The 20419-nt window shown below is 38.5% G+C and overlaps 1 protein-coding gene across 14 annotated transcripts in view; it reads right to left on the bottom strand.

Annotated features, from left to right (window-relative positions):
- The window catches only part of TMEM62 (transmembrane protein 62), a 39589-nt gene extending 24665 nt beyond the window's left edge, over positions 1-14924 (bottom strand). For 2 of the 14 annotated variants that reach the window (XM_069460945.1, XM_069460938.1), the window contains exons 1-7: positions 14625-14924; positions 14206-14317; positions 12946-13083; positions 10800-10845; positions 4543-4684; positions 2572-2696; positions 2302-2424 (exon numbers count right to left, since the gene is read on the bottom strand). In XM_069460945.1, the coding sequence (XP_069317046.1) occupies positions 2302-2424; positions 2572-2696; positions 4543-4684; positions 10800-10845; positions 12946-13083; positions 14206-14317; positions 14625-14804 (866 nt within the window). In that variant the 5' untranslated portion in view covers positions 14805-14924. Of the gene's footprint in view, positions 1-2301; positions 2425-2571; positions 2697-4542; positions 4685-10799; positions 10846-12945; positions 13084-14205; positions 14318-14593 lie in introns of all 14 variants that reach the window. The other 12 variants (XM_069461003.1, XM_069460996.1, XM_069460978.1 and 9 more) reach the window with 9 other exon arrangements.
- Positions 14925-20419: the final 5495 nt, after the last annotated feature.

A 20419-nucleotide genomic window follows, 5' to 3' on the forward strand; every position in this document is an offset into this window, starting at 1 on the left:
TGTCATATCAACTGGGCTCTCATCAAGGCAATGACTTCAACTCTGCCCTAGAACAATACCTGTACACAGCATGTATTCTTTAATTTTTAAATAAATATGTGTTGAAGTCATTCATTTTATTCCTATACTTTCAGACTAATTTGAACCTAATCATTCATCATAAGTCTAATACCTGACATTTTCATCCTACCAACAGTGCTACATAAAATATTAAAATGGTTGTTATGAACATAATTAGGAAACTTTCATGCTTCTTTTACACCATTATTTCTATAATTTCAAAGAAATTAAAGTTGTTTTCATTTTCCAAATGCAACAACAAAAGGAATAAAATATTCATTAAAGAGTAATCTAAGTTTTATATTTTCTAACTTTTAGAAATGAGAGAAGAAATGATTGACTACGGCAGAAACCATAATGCTCACCAAATACTCTACATGCTCCCCTGAATATCCTAGTCTCCCTGATATTAGGTTGGGACAATGTGACTAGTTCTGGCTAATGGGCTATGAACAGAAGTGACATGTATCGTGCCACTGGTCCAAAGTAGTTAAGAGTGAGTGTGAGTTCTCTGTACTCTCTTCCCTGCCCTGCCATGTTGAAATAGTGGCATTATAAGATGGAGGAAGTCTGAATCCCTGACTCAATCCATGGAGAAGAGTTGCTTTGACTCATATTCGATTTATATGAATAAAGAATATTTGTTATGTTAAGCCACTGATATTTCTAGATTTATCTGCATCTACAACAAGGCCTAGCCTAATATTACTCATATACTATTTTTAAAAATTCTTCTATTATAACTAATCCAATTTAAATGTTTATAAGGGTGGATAAAAGTTAGATCCTTTCAGTAAACTCCAGATAAAACCCCAAGGTTGGAACACAGGAAAGCGGCTGGGAGACAAAGAAAGGAAACGGTTTCATAATTAACATCACAGCTTGTAACTGTAGTATTTAGGAGAAATAAAGAAGCTGATCAAGGTTTAGGAAGGCTATCTGACATCAGGCAATCACACCCCAGACCATAGCCTCACAGCCATGAATAGACAGGTCTTAGCTCCGAGTAATTACAGTTGGCCAACTAATTACAGCCTTCTAGTGTAACTCTTACACAGTTTCTAGAAAAGCCAACCAAAGTATGGAAGTACCTTCCAAGATGTAAAGCTACTTTTTAATTAATGGAAGTAGTTAAAAATAAAAAGATAACATATCAGCTCAACAAATATTTGCTGAGTACCTAATATCTTGAGAGCACTGGGTTTGAATAAATTAAACAACTGTAATATTAAACAATTAGATGTTAAACAATGAGATGATAACCCTCTATACTTGGTAAACTATTTCACTTAAATACTTCTCAAAAAAAAGAAAAAAATGTATATCTAACTATACTGTCTGATTTTGATAAATACATTGTTTTTTGTTAGAGAGACTTTAATCTTAATAAAACTAACTACCATCAATTTGAAGAACTTAAATCACTAACATCGTATAGCAATAATTAGTATGGTAGATATAAAATTCAGGGGAAAAAATGACATTTCTAGACTAGTGTTTCTTAAAGTATGATCCATAGACCACCTAGTGGGCTTTTAAAAAATGCAGTTTCTTGGTCCTTAGCACAGACCAACACAATCAAAATCTCTAGAGGTAAGGCCTGAAAATTTTTATTTTTAATAAGCTCCTCCATAACTCTTGGAGTATGAGACTATTTCCTAATGGCTGCATCTTTAAAATCCAATGTAGGCTGGGCGTGGTGGCTCACGCCTGTAATCCTAGCACTCTGGGAGGCCAAGGCGGGTGGATCGCTCGAGGTCAGGACTTCGAGACCAGCCTGAGCAAGAGCAAGACCCCGTCTCTACTAAAAATAGAAAGAAATTATCTGGCCAACTAAAATTATATATAGAAAAAAAAAATTCTCCAGGCATGGTGGCACATGCCTGTAGTCCCAGCTACTCGGGAGGCTGAGGTAGTAGGATCGCCTAAGCCCAGGAGTTTAAGGTTGCTGTGAGCTAGGCTGATGCCACGGCACTCACTCTAGCCTGGGCAACAGAGCGAGACTCTGTCTCAAAAAAAAAAAAAAAAAAATCCAATGTAACATATGATGATAAACACTGCTGCTGTGACAAGGTTTTTGCAAAATGACCAAGATTGCCAGATACATATATTACTTTAAGAAAACAGAAATAACACATGTTTTTCCTTGACTGGGATCACCCATAATAAAAATAAGAAAACTATCATTGCTTTAGCAAAACTTATGTGTGTAAGTTCTATTTTGTGAGGTAGTTCCCTTACCTTCTATTATCCTTCCAGTCTCCCACCTCAAGTTCCAAAGTGCCCTGGAAGTGACGAGTGTGCAAAACAGGCATCAGTCCACCAAGTGTATGGAGATGCCCACACATATAAGCTGTGGCCAAACTAACCAATGAAAAATAAATGGAAAAAATGAATAAAGATAACTTGTGATGCCAAACTAATAAAAATGTCTCTTCAGAAAAGCAAGATAGTTACAGCAACATATAAGAACTAAAAACAATTAATATTGATTTTGGAAGTCTGTCTCACCTCATTAATGACCGGATTCCTGGTGGTGGAGAAAGGATAGTGGATGTTGTAAAGTGTCCAAACCAAATCGTATGGTTGCTCTGACTACTTTCCTTGGCCAGTGATAAGAGCTCCTCCATTCTTTTCTGAAATGGAAACAAAAAAATGGAAGAATCTTAAATTAAGGCTCAGGATGAAACCTCATGTCAATAGAGGAAAAAACTCCCCTGAAGTTTTATAATTATTATATTATATCTAGGGCTTAAACCCTACTAGTCAATGACCTGTATCAACCTCTGTAAGTTTCAAACTGTTTTCACATATAATTAATTTGATCCTAAAACACACACTGCAATAAGTAGGGCAGGTATTATCCTCGTTTGATAGATAAGGAAATTGAGAAATAAAGAAGTAACCACTAATCTTTTCAGCTTTGCAGTTAACAAAGAGGACATTGAAACAAAACTTCTAAAATAACATCACAGAAGCACTTGTACCTAAATGTTCATAATAGCTCTATTCATAATAGCCAAAATCTAGAAACTATAAACAAATTGCAATACAACCATACAATGGAATATTTCTCAGTAAAAAAGAAAGAACTACTGATACACCCAATCATATGGATGAATCTCAGAAACATTATACTGAGCAAAAGAAGCCAAACTCAAGAGTGCATGCTATATGATTTCATTTATACAAAATTTTAGAACAAACAAAACTAATCTACACTGACAGAAAACCAATCAGTTTTTCCTTAGGAGATGAAGACAGACTGTACAAGAAGACTTTCTAGGGTGATGGAAATGTTCTATGTCTTGATTGTGGTGACAGTTATACCAGTATATACATTTGTCAAAACTCTTCAAACACTTAAAAGTGAGCCTATTTTATTATCTACAAATCATACTTCATAAAGTTGATTTCAAAAGATAACTTGCACATAGTAAATATGCATTAATATTATCTATAAGATGCTTACAGTAATAAATTTCTAGGCCCTACCCTCAGAGTTTCTAATTTTGTAAGTTTAGGGTAAGGCCAGGGAATTTGCATTTTATTACACTCCAGCTGATATTCATGCATATGATCCTTGAATCCTACCTTAAAAAACACTATTCTAAGGAATAGGACTTAATATAAGTTGTTATTAATAATTAACCCAGATTAACAATACTTGGCACATAGGAAACAAAATATAACCTAATTAAATAAAATGTCTGACATAACAATGCACTCAGCAACATTCTGTTCACTTGATTTCAACCTCTTTTGAACCATCTTAGTTCTCTGAACCTCTTAGTTCTAACTTAGCAAATTCTGCTCTTTTTTAATAGTTATTTCTGTATTGGTCTTATATCCCACCACTAGACTAAATACTTTAAGAGGCCAGGAACTTTATCTTATCACCTTTGTATTCTTCCATATGGGTACAAATGTCTTGGTTAGGAGCCTGTGCTTATTAGTGAGTTGGCATTTGTTATACCAAGAAATAAGGAGAGGTTCTCAGATGTGATTTCCAGACAGTTTTAATCCAGCAACGGTTTCCACCTAGCCTTGCCAAAAATAGTTTAAAAGACACTTACCTAATTGAATTGTGGTTCTTCTCTTGTTAAACAAATATATAGACCACTAGTTATAATTGGTAATTTGGGGGGGGGGGGGGCTTAGGAATATACTGTGCATACACAAAGCTGTATGCCCTGCACCTTGCAAAGTGCATCTTGCACTTAGAACATATTTGTTAAATGTTTACTGAATAAGTATAAAGTGTAAGGTACTTCCTTCCCAGATTTTGGGACAGGAACAGGGATAGCAATAATAGTGCTAAAGTAGCCAGTAACTTCTAGTCATACCTGTAACCAAGTAAAATTTTTCTTGAACATTTACAGATAAGAATTTGTTTACATAGGATAACTTTAAGTGATACACATATATTCAAGAAAAAATAAAATAGGTAAGCTACAAAGGGAAGTAAGATTTTTACTGTACCTTATCTAAAATTCCAAAGAAATTATAGGGTCTCTTGGGCCCTGGATTTATGGTGGCATCCACATAGATGAAAGAATAGTTGCCAAAGGGAGTACTGTGGATATAATGGAAAGAGCCATCCCTACGTACAGCAGAATATTTCCTAAAAAATACAAGACAGGAAAGTTTCAGTGCAATCATAAAAAGACAGGATGCATTTAAATTCCTTCCCTAATACCATACTAGATTTTGCCTCCCTTTGAAAAGGAGATTTACTAATCGGACAGAAAAATACACTAAACTAGATCCACAATGGATAAACCAATTAAAAGAAATTTCAAAGTTTTTCTCTGGTTGTCTCCAAAGAGTCATACAAACTAGTTCATCAATAACCAAACACAAGTTCACCATATAAAGCAGAGAAGTAAGACGACTATTTTAGGCAGTCCACTAAACATTTAGGAAGAAATGAATCAGAATCCGGTGAAATGGTATTTATCAATCATTTAAAAATTTAGTGAGGGGGGTGAAAAAAAATTTTTTTTTAATTTAGTGAGGGCCTGCTATGTACCTAGCAGAATTCTTGGTGTAGTGAGATTAAAAAAAGATGTTTTCTTCTTGAAACAGGACTACAGAGGGTTAATTCACAAGAAAGATTTACAAAGATGAATCTAGGAGAAAAATGTTAGTTTAGGTCTGGGTGAGTAAATCTTTTTCAGTCCCTAAAAATATATTCATAACTCACACCCTATCAAAGTCCTAAAACTATATTGATCACATAACACCCTGTGAAAGTCCTCACCACTGTAAGTGTCAACAGTGTTCCGGTATCCATGAAATTGCAGGGTGAACGGCAGGGAGAAAGGATGCGTAGTAGTGCAGAGTAGGCCCTCAGTATTTGTCAAATAAATGAGAAGGAAAGTATAGATTATATTGGGGGCATACCTGTATAATTCAAATGTCAGAAAATTATACAAAAAGTTAGTATCTAACTGTCTTACATGATGTTGTACCTAAAAGCACGTAAAAGAAAAATACAGATAAACCTCTGAAACTTAATGTGCTAGCAGGGAGCAATATTTAGCCAAAATAGTCATCAAATATAATCAAAATAAATATATTATCATAGACATTACAGTTAATACTCAAAAATTAGTGAAACCTAATTTATATGAAGTCAATTAGTTCTATTGCCTCTCTTCTTAGTATTTTTTTTTTTTTTTGAGACAGAGTCTCACTCTGTTGCCCAGGCTAGAGTGCCATGGCGTCAGCCTAGCTCACAGCAACCTCAAACTCCTGGGCTCAAGCAATCCTCCTGCCTCAGCCTCCCAAGTAGCTTGGACTACAGGCATGTGCCACCATGCCTGGCTAATTTTTTCTATATATTTTTAGTTGTCCAGCTAATTTCTTTCTATTTTTTTTTTAGTAGAGATAGGGTCTTACTCTTGTTCAGGCTGGTCTCGAACTCCTGAGCTCAAACGATCCTCCCACCTCGGCCTCTTAGTATTTTTTAAATTTCTATTTCAGGGATTTTTTCCAAATTAAGTTTTTTATTTATATTTCTTCTTATTTTATTTTTGGTTACTCCTCAGGATCTTATGATCTCATATATGTTGTTTCTTTTCCTGCATTTTTTGATACATTAAAACCCATCTGTCTAAAAATAAATCCAACTAATTGAAAGCAGAGGTTAAATATATTAAGTTAATAACATTTTTCTGAATTCAGGATTTTGGCATTCTGGGCACTCTTAAGATTTTTTTTTTTCCCTTCAGATTGATATTTCTGTAATACCCATATCTCTAACAAAATGCCGTTTGTTAAATTCAGATAAAGTTTATGTGACTAAAAACAAAAAATATAAAAGAAACGTTAAATAAAATGACCAATCATTTTACTTTCCCAATAACCACTCAGCCCCTAAGTCCTATTGATTCTTCTGTGAAAATGTCTCTTCATTCCCAGAGTCACCATCAAAGATACAAAGAGTTAATACGAAGCAAAAGATCTTCATCCCTATCCTTTTCCTTTCTCACACTAACAAAAGAGGACAACCTCCTCTGCCAAGTTATAGTGACTCTAATTACATAATTTCCGTTATACCAATGCTTTTGACCTATCATACTCAAATTGATGTTGCCATTCCCACATCTAAGAACTTTGTTCAGATAGGTATGTCTTCTCTTCATTTCAGGCCCTTTCCATATCATGGCTAGACTATTTCCTGTTTGGTCCACATAAATCTAGTCTCTCCCTCTTTTTTCCTTTTTACCCCTATCTTTTTTCTTTTACGTTGCAAGACTGTCCTTTATAAAATACTATGTTCATTATGTTACTTGTATCCTTGATAACCTATGCTGGATTATGAACTATTACCTATCACATCTAAATTTCTATGCTTGCTAATTAAGACCTCTATAAATTGGTCCAAAGCTACCTAGCCAGTGTCCTACCAATACTCAGTATGAACCTTTGTTCTGGTGATACCAGTTTCTTGACTGTCCCCCACATCAAAAGCTCATTCTAGCTTTTAAAGCTCTTTCTGTTCATGCCTATCCTTTTGCCTAAAATATACTCCTTGGTATATCCAACTTCTATGAATGCTACCTGTCTTTTAAGACTAGACACACTTTTCACTTGTCTTATAAAGTCTTCTGTAAGTCCACCCCTCACTGATCTCTGCCTTTTCTGATTTCTCATAGTGATTATCATGTACGTGAAATAATCTAACATTTCATCAGCCATTCCTTCCTTTCTAATTGTTTCCTAAACAATTCTTATCTCCCTTAAGTAGACTGTAAGTTCCTTGAAGGCAGAAGATACATTTTTAATATTAACTCTTGTATCTCTCATACTATCCATACTATCCATTGTGATGGGCTCTCAATAAATACTTGCTACTTGATTGATTGACAATGTAGGGCAAAGCTGCTGAATACCCTGGAACTGAAGATGAAATTGCAACCAAAGAAGAATCTCAACACACTGGAAACTAGAGAATTGGCTTTCTAACTCAGAGATCCTCAGCATTTTTCACACAAAAATTAAGAAAATTTTAATATTTGTGTGATATGGGATGAAAGGATAAGGCAACCAAGGGTGAATAACTGGGCTCTCTAGCTAACATGGAGGCTGAGAGAATGTTATCGCAGCATTCTGAAAACCCATGGACCTCAGTAGTTTGGCTGACAAGCTCTGATCTAAATGACTTCTGCTATGCACCAATGGCCAAAAAAACAAAAAAGTCTGTGTAGAATATTAAAAGGACCATTGGCCAACACAAAGCATTAAAGTACAGGCATGCCTTGGAGGTATTGTGGTTCCAGAACACTACAATAAAGCAAATATTGCAAAACTGTGTCACACGAATTTTTTGGTTTCCCACTGCATATAAAAGTTATTTTTACACTATTCTGTAGTCTGTAGTCTATTAAGTGTGCAATAGCATTATGTCTAAAAAAAGCAATGTACATACCCTAATTAAAAAATGCTTTATTGCTAAAAAATGCTAACAATCATCTGAGCCTTAAACAAATTGTAATGTTTTTGCTGGTGGAAGATCTTTCCTCAATGTTGATGGCTGCTGACTAATCAGGGTGTTTGTTGCTGAAGGTTGGGGTAGCTGTGGCAATTTCTGAAAAAAGGACAACAATGAAGTTTGTCACATCGATTTGCTTTCACGAAAGATGACTCTGTAGCACGCAATGCTGTTTGATAGCATTTTAGCCACAGAACTTTTTTTTTTTTTAGACAGAGTCTTGCTCTGTTACTTGGGCTAGAGTGTAGTGGCATCATAGTAGCTCACTGCAACCTCAAACTGCTGGGTTCAAGTGATCCTCCTGCCTCAGCCTCCCAAGTAGTTGGGATGACAGGCATGCACCACCACGCCCAGCTAAAGTTTTCTATTTTTTGTGGAGACGGCGTCTTGCTCTTGCTAGGCTGATCTCAAACCCCTGGCCTCAAGCAATCCTCCTGCCTTGGCCTCCCAAAGTGTGAGGATTACAGGAGTGAGCCACCGTGCTAGGCCAAACTTATCTTAAAATTGGAGTCAATCCTCTCTAACCTTGCCATTCCTTTGTCAACTAAGTTTATGTAATATTCTAAATCCTTTGCTGTCCTTGCCATAAGGTTCACAGCATCTTCACCAGGAGTAGATTCTACCTCAAGAAACCACTTTTTGGCTTATCCACAAGAAGCAACTCCTCATCCATTCAAATTTTACCAGGAGATTGCAGCAATTCAGTCACATCTTCAGGCTCCACTTCTGAGTCCATTTCTCCTGCTATTTCCACCACATCTGCAGTTATTTCCTCCACTGAGGTCTTAAACTCCTCAAAGTCATTCATGAGAATTGGAAATCAACTTCTTCCAAATGCCTATTCATGTTGATATTTTGACCTCCTCCCATCAATCACAAATGTTCTTAACGGCATCTAGAATGATGAATCCTTTCCAGAAGGTTTCCAATTGACATTGCCCATATCCATCAGAGGAATCACTATCTATGGCAGCTACAGACTTATAAAATATATTTTTCAAATAATAAGAGTTGAAGGTCAAAATTACTGTTTGATCCACTGGCTGTGGAATGGATTTTGTGTTTGCAGGCATGACAACATTACTCTCTCTGTACATCTCCAGAAGAGCTCTTGGGTGACCAGGTACATTGTCAAGGATCAGTAATACTTTGAAAGCAGTAGGTCTCAAAAGTGAACTTAACATATTTAGTAAACCATGCTGCCAACGGATGTGCTGATATCCACGCTTTGTTGTTCATGTATAAAGCATAGGCAAAGTAGATTTAGCATAAATCTTAAGGGCTCTAGGATTTGGGGAATGGTAAATGGGCACTGGCTTCAACTTAAAGTCACTAGCTGCATTATTCCTTAGCAAGAGAGTCAGCCTGTCCTTTGAAGCCAGGCATTGACTTCTCTTCTCTAGCTATGAGTCTTAGATGGCATCTTCCTCCAATAGAAGGCTGCTTCATCTACATTGAAAATCTGTTGTTTAGTGTAGACACCTTCATCAATGATCTTAGATCTTCTGGTTAACTTGGTGCAGCTTCTCCATCAATCAGCACTTGCTGCTTCACCTTGCACTTTCATATTATGGAAATGGCTTCCTTCCTTAAACCTCGTGAACCAACCTCTGCTACCTTCAAGCTTTTCTTCTGCAGCTTCCTCACCTCTCTCAGCCTTCGTGGAATTGAAGAGAGTAAGGCCTTGCTCTGGATTAGCCTTTGGCTTAAGGGAGTGTTGTAGCTGGTTTGAGCTTCTATCCAGACCACTAAAATTTTCTCCATGTCGCAAGAAGGCTGTTTTGCTTTAACCTTCATGTCTTTACTGGAGTAGCACTTTTAATTTCCTTTAAGAACATTTTCTTTGCATTCACAGCTTGGCTAACTGTTGCAAGTTGGCTAGTCTCAGCTTTTGACATGCCTTCCTCACAAACTTCATCATTTCTAGATTTTGATTTAAAGTGAAAGACGTTAGACTCTACCATTCACTTGAACACTGTAAGGCCACTGTAGGGTAATTAATTAGCTTAATTTCAATGTTGTCATTTCTCAGGGAATAGGGAGGCCAAAGAAGAAGGAGAGAGATAGGGGAATGGGCCATTGGTGGAACAGTCAGAACACACACAACATTTATTGTTAATTGCCATCTTATAGGGGCATAACTCATGGCATCCCAAAATAATTACAATGGTAACATCAAAGGTCACTTATCACAGATAAGACATAATAATAATGAAAAAAGTTTGAAATATTGTGAGAATCACCAAAATGTGACACAGATACTGTGGTACATACTGTTGGAAAAATGGTACCAATAGACTTGCTCGGACACAGGTTGTGACAAACTTTCAATTTGTTAAAAGCACAATATCTGTGAAGGACAATAAAGTGAGGCATAATAAAACAAGATATGCCTGCATATGAAACAAAAAGAACTAAAGAAAAAGTCTAACCAAACAAAAAGAACTGAATCTGTCACAAAAAAATAGGAAGGCCTCTTTTCTAAATTACCAGAGGTTCTTTAAATAGGAACTTTATCTGTTAAAAAATGTTTAACTAGCACTGTGGCTCACACTTGTAATTGCAACACTTTGGGAGGCCAAGATGATTACTTGAGCTCAGGAGTTAGAGACCAGGCTGGGGAACATAATGAGACCCATCTCTAAAAACAAAATATGTTTTCACTCATTCAGTGTATTGACTATACCCTCCTTGTAAAATAGACTCTACATATTGGTCTGTCTTCTGTTTATTACAGTACCTGTAATAATTCTTGACGCTGTCCAGACTTGGAATATTGTATGCATCTAATTAAAAAGAAAAAACCAAACATTCATCCACATTAAAAAGAAAAAAATGCAAACATATTAATTACTAAAGAAAAATGACAACTCTTTTTAGAACACTTTTTTTTCACCTAAGGTAGAGCCATAGTTTCATTTATTATCCAGCAAACAGTGGGAAGACTAGGGGAGGGACCCAGTCTGGACACCCTCCCATTATTGCCATAGGTTCCAATTTCTTCCCCAACCTAGAGGGCCTAGAGGCATATAGCCTAGGGAAAGGGTGGACCAAGCCTCTGGCCCTTGAGATGGAGCAGGGTCCAAATGGCCCTGGCCCTAGCACCAACTCATGAACCCCCACCCGAGACCTGACTCCCTAGGGCCACTGAGACCCTCTTGGAGCCAGGCTGAATAGACTCTGGGCTGCTGGGCCCAGCTCCAAGCAGGATGGACTCCAAATTCTGGACCCCAGGCTGGCTAAAACTCTGGGATCCTAATTCCAGGCACTGAGTGGGATGGACTTAGGTACGAGGCTGTAGGCTAAGTCAGAGGCCTTCAGGACTACAGCAGGTTCTAGGGCAGTGGAGCCTTCTCAAGACACGGGCCAGGGCTGGAGTTGTGACTGGATTTGGAGAGATAGTTGACACTGATAGAGTGAGAGTGGCAGGCACAGCAGAGAATGACCCAGAGCAGCAGCAGCAAAGAGACTTTGAGGCCACTGCAGATAATGGCAATGAGGGCTTCCTAGGAGATGGCTCCTCCTATGACAGGCAGCACCCTCACCCAAACACAGACAGCAGAGCTGCCTCAATGGCAAGGCCCAAGCTGAGGTGGGACTCTGGTATGGCTGTCATTTCAAGGAGGCTGTCTTCTCTACATGTTCAATGATTTCTGGGCAGTAGAGATGTCTACCTGCAGTCCTCAGCCTAAGTAGAGCCCAGTGCATGCCTGCGGGAGGGTCTGGGCAGCTGAATACTCAGAGACAACTGAAGCTTGGGAGCCTGCAGGCCAGGGAAGGAAGGCAGCAGGAGGCCAGCAGGAGCAAGTTGGCTCTCCCTGCCCTCCCTTTCAGCAAGCTCTTAGGCTTAGTAGACCATGCAGCCCCACCAGGACGCGTCTGCCCTCTTTCTATAACACTCTAAATAGTAGAGTGCCAATCAATTAGATTGATGCTTTGAAAAACTTGAGAGCTTAACAGAATTCAGAATATCTGTGAACTTATTTAAGGCACCTAGTATACTGGAGAATAACAGGTACTTTGAATTATGTACTATACAGAATAAATCAATTCGAAGTTATAAGATTGGAATGTTGTTCTGGCTGCTATTTTAATCCTGTGATTCCAGAAGTCAGCAAAAAATGGATTCATGCCTGATGTATGGATCAAATAAAGTAGACAAATGAAGTGCTTAACTGATAAGAAAGTTAACCTTTATAAAACAAACAAATTTACCATTAGGACTCTTTTGGAGAAAAGCTCATTTCCACATTATTAATAATACAATTATGATAATCTAAAAAAGGGAAGGGATTATCCATTTCTCTGCCCATGTCTATAGAGATTTGTTTGCCATTTAAAATTTATATACAGTAAAATTCATTCTTTGTGATGTACAGTTCTATGGATTTTGGCAAATACATTGTTATGTATCTACCACCACAATAAAAACACAGAATAGTTCCATCACCTCCAAAAATTCTCTCATATTGCTTCTTTGTTGTCTGTCTCTCCCCACAACCACAACCCCTGACAACTACAATCTGTTTTGCCTTTTCCTGACTATCACATAAATGGAATGATACAGCATGCAGACTTACGGGTTTAACTTCTTTCACTTAGCAAAATGTAAATTTTTAAAAACATTTGCCTGCAAGAGTTGTGCTAGAAGCTTTTCTTCCATGTAAAGACGAAAGTACCATACCAACTGTCATTTCAAAAGCTAACAATGACATCTGAAGTTTTAAAATCACATTATAGTTGTATTTCAGAGCTATGGCCTTCAGTATATTTAAACATATGTTACGATGTCCCAGTTCATAGTTTTACAATCTAAATTGGAAAATCTAAATTCCTGAAGGGAAAAAAAAATCTAATCTTTATTATATGTGGGTCATGACTCTTACCATGATTTCCTTTGATATCCAGCCACTTGGTTTTTTCCACGACCCTTGTCTTCTTCAGAATACTCTGGTAAGTTTGCCATTCTACCTCATGCTGCCTGGATCCCCACTGTTCCTTTGTTTTGGCATCTGTCAGGTCTCCTGTAGGTTTACATGAGAATTGAATCACAATGCAAAATAAACTCAAGGGAATTTTTTTAGATAAGCACATTGAAGGAACAAAGATAGTGAAAGTATTCAACATGTATAAGCACAACCACTTATGAGTCCACCTATGTCCAAAGCAAGCCATCTAAACTAACAAGATTTTCTCAGCAAGGATTTTGTTTCTTCTAGGTTAGCAACTGCCTGTTTAACCTCCTGTGATATTAGAAATGGGTTGTGGGAAAAAAAAATCTTTAAAGAGAGCAGTACAAAATACATCAATAGACTGATAAAATGAAAATCTTTTATTAGAAATTACAACACTCTCGGCAGGTGCCTAATACCATATTTTCCAAACCCCAAATCAGGATATGTGATTTGACTAAGTATTATTTTTACAGCAAGAAGCAATCTGGATAGTCTAATATGGACAATGAAATACCAAAATTTATAGGAAATTAAACAGAATACTTGAAATGGGGCTTCATCCATTAAATAAGGACTGATACCCCATCGTATTAGCAGAGGTGTTTCATTACTGAAACTGGATGGGAGATCACTCCCCCAATAAACAAGGTAGATGCTCCTTTAGCTGTTTCTCCCCACTACAGTTTGGGAGCAAATGATCAAGGGTTTAAAGAGTCTAGGAAACCCAAGTCACGAAAGTATCAAGCTATGAAGAAAAAGTGCCCTGAGTCACTTGAAGCCTCAGCAACTGAAAATATAAGATTAATAATGTAAAGAAAATGGAAATGTTAGCAAAATAAGAGAACCTTTGATTCATAGTTACAGGACTTTACCTAATTCTCTCACAAATCCAGAACTGCAACAACACAAACCAGATACAAATAATGCAGACAACACACTAACATGAGAATCATGAGCCTTGCTTTTACTGCTTTGACAAAACCTTGCTACAGCAAATCATTTTGCCTGGATCTTGACTCAGTTATCCACAGGCAAAGAAAATTACAATGTCCCATCTCCTGTACCTCGCAGGGCTTACCTGGGCTGTGGCTATAGTGTTCCCAACATGCCCAAAGTGAAAAGTTGCAGCCCTGGCTAGCATTCTACCATCCAGACCACAGAACACGACCACAGCACGGCAATCCACCCTACCTGTTGCTAGGACGAGAGCTGGTTGAATGATGTCAATAGTTTCAGAACAGAACTTCTCTAAGTCTACCGCTCTGCCTGGATCTCGAAACCTGCTCAGGTGAATGTCGGATATCTGCCGAAAGCAGGTATTGAACAGAGAGATCTGAGTCAGGAAAAGGCAGCATGGGCAGAGAAGGCCCAGTGGCTCTCTCAGGCGGAAGGAAAAAGCAAAGATGCAGTGCATCAACGAACCCCTCCCAGGGAAGAACCGAGCCGAGGCCAGCACTAGACAGACCCTTGAGTTACAACCTGACTGAGGCCCCCAGCCTGGAGTGTGGGGCCCAAACAGGCGCGCGTGGCGCCCCCACAGAAACCGCCAGGGTCTCATCATCCCGTGCCCTCCCTGCGCCTGCCCCCCGCGGGGCTTCCCGCTGCATCACCTGCAGGCCCCAAAAGATGTTGCCGTCTCCGGGGCCGGGCGCTGGGTGCGGCCTCCGGTGGGGCGCGGGGTGGGGCAGCGACGAGGGCTGGCCCGCCAGGCCGTAGTGTTCCAAGAGCATCGCCGCTAGCGCAGCAGCAGCCAACCCCGCGACCACCCTCAGGGCCAGCGCTGCAGCCATCCCGCCAGCCCGCCGGGGCGCGGCCCTCACTGGTCCGTGCCTGGACTGCGCGGCGCTCCCGCTCCCGGGAGGCGCTCTGCCCGCACTTCCGGACTCTATTGTCGCGGGGTCCGGGCGGGACGTGGGATCTGGGGTGCTTCGCTTGTCAGCCGCAGCGGGGTACCTGCCGCCCTCTGGCCGTCCGCGTCTTCGGGCTTGGTTTGCAAATGTAATGCGGGCAAAAGAAAGGAAACCAAGACTGCCAATGACGGTCGCCGAGTGGTGGCAGGGAAGGAGCCCTGAACCTGTATCCGGGAGGCGAGGGCCAGATTCCTGGCTCTGCCTTAATCAATCGTTCCTGACCTCAGTGGGTCGGTCTCCTGACCTGTAAAACGCAAGTTATAATGCATTCCGTGGGTACTTTGCAGGATGGTTGTTAGAATCAAAATGAGTATGTATGAGGACGCCTTTTTAATTGCCTTACAAATGTGTTGGGTGACTTTCTCTGGCCCCTTCTGATTATTAACGCGCCTCCCTATAGGTTCTCTATAGATGTAATTCCTGTGTTTTATGAAAGTTGTTATTTACTTGACCTGATTTCATAATATTGCAACACAGTGGTATACCATTCATTTCATAAATATTAAACACTTATATGGACTAGGCACAGGAGAAGAATTAGATTCCACCCAGCCTTAATTTATGTAAGCACTCCCTTATTGTTGAATTTTTGGATTATTATGTGTTGCTGTTATGAAAAACTATTTTTGTATAAATAGTGCTTTTAAAAAAATTCCCTTTGCATTATTTCCTTCGAATATGTTGCCAGTGTTAGATTTATGCCAATTTTTTTTTGAGTACCTTTAGAATGCAAGATATTGATCTAAGCAGAAAACATAAAGAAACATAAGTAAAGAGCCAGGGTTCATTATCTTAGGAGCTCATGTAGGAGAGAGAAATACACAAATAAGTTTAATACAAGAAGAATATGGTATTTGCCACAAGAGACAACCAAATTTAAAAGGCCGGGGGAAGATTAATACTGGGAGAGGAGGCATCAATTTACCAGACTTCAAGCTATACTACAAGGCTATAGCAACCAAAACAGCATGTTACTGGCATAAGAACAGAGACATAGACCAATGGAACAGAACTGAGAACCCAGATATAAAACCATCCTCGTATATTTTTAGTACAGTTAGACTCAAAAACAAATAAATAAAACCATCCTCATATAGCCATCTAATCTTTGACAAAGCAAACAAAAACATACACTGGGGAAAAGAATCCTTATTCAATAAATGGTGCTGGGAAAATTGGATAGCCACATGTAGAAAACTGAAACAGGATCCACACCTTTCACCTCTCACAAAAATCAACTCACAGTGGATAACAGACTTAAACATAAGGGATGAAACTATAAGAATTGAAGAAAATGTTGGAAAAACTCTTATAGACATTGCCCTAGGCAAAGAATTTATGACGAAGACCCCAAAGGCAATCACAGCAACAACAAAAATAAATAAATGAGACCTGATAAAATTAAAAAGCTTCTGCACAGCAAGGAAACTACCATGAAAGCAAACAGACACCCTACAGAATGGGAGAAAATATTCACATGTTACACATCCAATAAAGGGCTGACAGCTAGAATCTACACAGAACACAGGAAAATCAGCAAGAAAAAAATCAAACAACCCTATCAAAAAGTGGGCAAAGGACATGAACAGAAACTTTTGAAAAGAAGATAGACTAATGGCCAACAAACATATGAAAAAATGCTCAACATCTTTAATCATCAGGGAAATGCAAATCAAAACCACAATGAGGTATCACTTATCTCCAGTGAGAATGGCCTTTATCAAAAAGTCCCAAAACAATAAATGTTGGCATGGATGCGGAGAGATAGGAACACTCATACACTGCTGGTGGAACTGCAAACTAATACAACCTCTGTGGAAAGTAATATGGAGATACCTCAAAGAGAGACAAGTAGAACTACCATTTGATCCCGCAATCCCATTACTGGGCATCTACCCAGAAGAACAAAAGACATTCTATAAAAAAGACATCTGCACTAGAATGTTTATAGCAGCACAATTCACAATTGCAAAGATGTGGGAACAACCCAAGGGCCCATCAATACATGAGTGGATTAATAAAATGTGGTATATATGTATACCATAGAGTTCTACTCAGCCACAAAAAACAATGGTGACCTAGCACCTTTTGTATTACCCTGGATAGAGCTGGAGCCCATTCTACTAAGTGAAGTATCACAAGAATGGAAAAACAAGCTCCACATGTACTCACCATCAAATTGGTATTAACTGATCAGCACTTAAGTGCACATATAGTAATAACATTCATCGGGTGTTGGTCAGATGGGAGGGCGGAGAAGGGGATGGGTATATACACACCTAATGGGTGCAGTGTGCACCATCTGGGGGATGGACACTCTTGAAGCTCTGACTTGGGTGGGGCAAAGGCAATATACGTAACCTAAACATTTGTACCCCTGTAACATACTGAAATAAAAAAAATTAAAAAAAAAATACTGGGAGAGATCATACCTTGGGAAAAGTTTAATTATGGAGTTGGCATATAAAGGATGGGTAGTATTTCTGACTGGCAGAGATTGAGGTTAGTGTGGGTAGAAGCACTTTTCACCAAAACCTAACATGAACCCAAGCATTAGGGTGAGAAAATGCAGCACATGGTGCTGAGACAGTGAGTATTTCAGTTTGGCTGGGCCTGGGCTTATGCCTGTGTTATCATAGGTAGGAAAGTGAAGACATGAGCAGAGGAAGTATGGAACTGGCAGTGTGAACAAACCAGATGCTGAGTAAAAAAACATACTGTAATAATAACAAAATAAGACTAACTACAAGTGTCAGAGAATGTTAGCATAAGTAGGAAAGTGACATATGAGTAGAAGAAATATGAAAACAAATAGTGTAAATAAACAGGATGCTGAGTAAGAGAACATACTATAACAATAACAAAATAAGGATAACCACAAGTGTTACAAGAAACATAACAAACAACACAGGACACATTATAGGACATTACAGTTTGGGCCTCCCCTCCCCCAGTGGACTTTGGGCCCACAACACATCTGGGCCTAACCATATAAGGTGAAGAACTGCCCCCCCACCCCAATAGCAGGAAGGAGACAACATGCCCACTGGTCAAGAAAAAAAGAGGAAGAGACAAGGTCACAAGGTCACACTCTATAAATGTCAAGAGTGAAGATAACAGTTCTGCTTTGGCAAGATGGATCTGGCAACAGCATAGGGAACTGTCTGCCCAATGGAGAGGTATGAGAGAGAATCCTGTTGGAAGGAGATTGCAATAATCCAGGAAGTGAGTAATTACAAAGGCCTGAAAAAGGAAGATAGGAGAGTGTGACACTAAGATCAGAAAGGAAGAATCAGATGTAAAAGTATTTGTAAAGACAGAAACTATAGAACTTGACAGCTGATTGGATATTCAAGGGAAGAAAAAAAAAAGAGACTTAAAAGATAGTGCCAAAATTTGGAACCGTGGTGAGCATTGCCCATATCAATAAAATAAAATAAAATTTTTGGTTTGTTTTTGATTGTGTCTAAGACTTTACCACTAGAAAACACCTGGATGGATATTTTAAAACAAAATTTGGAAGATATGATTGTGATGATTTGATTTAAAACATAGGCAATGTGGCGTGTGTCAAATGCATTTGGAAAGACCTTGGAGGAACCTCAGAGGTAGAGGAAATCATTTTCCAGAAATGGGGTACAAGAGGAACAGCCACATTGTTAAGGCATCTTGGACAGAGGAACATGGTTTAAAGTCACAAAGTCCAGCAGTCTGAATTTCATACACTGACTGAACTCCAATCAAGTCACTTCTTTCATGGTGCGCAAAGTGATTGGAAAAGGAATTTATTTATTTAATGATGGTTAATGATTCTCCAGGGAAATACTGTGTGACCAGCTAATCACTACAATTTAGCATAAAGGGTGGCTCTCAGTTCCTGACAGTCAAAGCAGAAAGGTAAATAGATTTCTTGTTATCTCATAAAGCAAGCAGGCAGCAATTCACCATGAAAGCAAACTTACCTAGAACTAAAGTCAAGGGAGAATGTATCACTTGGACATTTAGCAGTACAATGTACATTGTCACCAATAGCCATACATTGAATTATGTGACACCCATAAACATAAAATGTAGAAATTGTCTTCAAATCGCTATTTCTTATACTGACCTTGTTAAAAATCCAAAAATATAGTATTAAATCATTAGTCTATGAATTCATTTCTATAGAGAGCTAAAGTATGTAATCAAAACAGGTAGTTCATGTGTGTGTAAAGATGTTTTATTTTTTTTAATTGTGGTAAAATACATATAAAATTTACCATCTTAACCATTTTAAGTGTACAGTTCAGTGCAATTAAGTATATTCATATTGTTATGCAATTATCACCACTTAACTGTCACCACTTAATGTCCTCCAGGTTTATCCATGTTGTATGTAGCATGTGTCAGAATTTCCTTCCTTTTAAGGCTGAATAATACTCCATTGTATGTATATATCATATTTTGTGTATCCATTCATCTGTGATAAGATACTTGGATTGTTTTCAGATTTGGGCTATTGTGAATGATGCTACTGGACATTGTTCACAATATGATGTCATCTGTGTGTACTACACATTTCTTAAGCTTTTGAGGGAGAATGCCTTTTACTCCTTAACAAAACAGACATTTGGGGAGAATTTAATCTAGGTAATTAATGTTCTATACAAGGAACCTGAAACAACTGCAAAACTAAGACATCACAGAGCAAGCAAATTCTGACATGTTCCAACATGGATCAACCATAAGGACATTATGCTACATGAAATAAGCCAGTCAGCAAAAGACAAATACTATGTGATTCCACTTACATAAGGTACGTAGGGTAGTCAAATTCACAGAGAAAGAAAGTAGAACAGGGATTTTCAGAGGCTGGGAGGAAGGAGGAATGGGGAGTTAATGTTTAATGGGTATAGAGTTTCAGTTTCGCAAGATGATTTTTTGTCTGGAGATGTATTGTGGTGATGGTTGCACAGTGTGAGTGTACAATCAATCGGCCTCCCTTATTTGTGGGTTCTGCATCTGTGGATTCAACCAATCATGTATAGAAAATATTGGGGGGAAAAAAGTGTCTGTACTGAACATGTATAGACTTTTTTTCTTGTCATTCCCTAGTCAGGGGTCTGCAACCTATGGTGAGTTGTATAATTATTTGATTATATATTACAATGTAATAATAATAGAAATAAAGTGCACAACAGATGTAATGCATTTGAATCATCCTGAAACCATTCCCTCCTGAGCCAGTCCATGGAAAAATTGTCTTCCATGAAAACGGTCCCTGGTACCAAAAAGGTTAGGGACCACTGCATACAGCATAACAATTACTTACATAGGATTTATACCATAGTAGGTATTATAAGTAATCTAGAGATGACTTAAAGTATACAGGAGGACGTGCATAGGTATATATGCAAATTCTATGTCATTTTATATCAGGAACTTGAACATCCATGGATTTTGGTATCCAGGGAAGGTCCTAGAACCAATCCTCCACAGATATCGAGGGATGGACT

This window comes from Eulemur rufifrons, chromosome 2, assembly GCF_041146395.1.
Source record: "Eulemur rufifrons isolate Redbay chromosome 2, OSU_ERuf_1, whole genome shotgun sequence".
Lineage (NCBI taxonomy): Eukaryota > Metazoa > Chordata > Mammalia > Primates > Lemuridae > Eulemur > Eulemur rufifrons.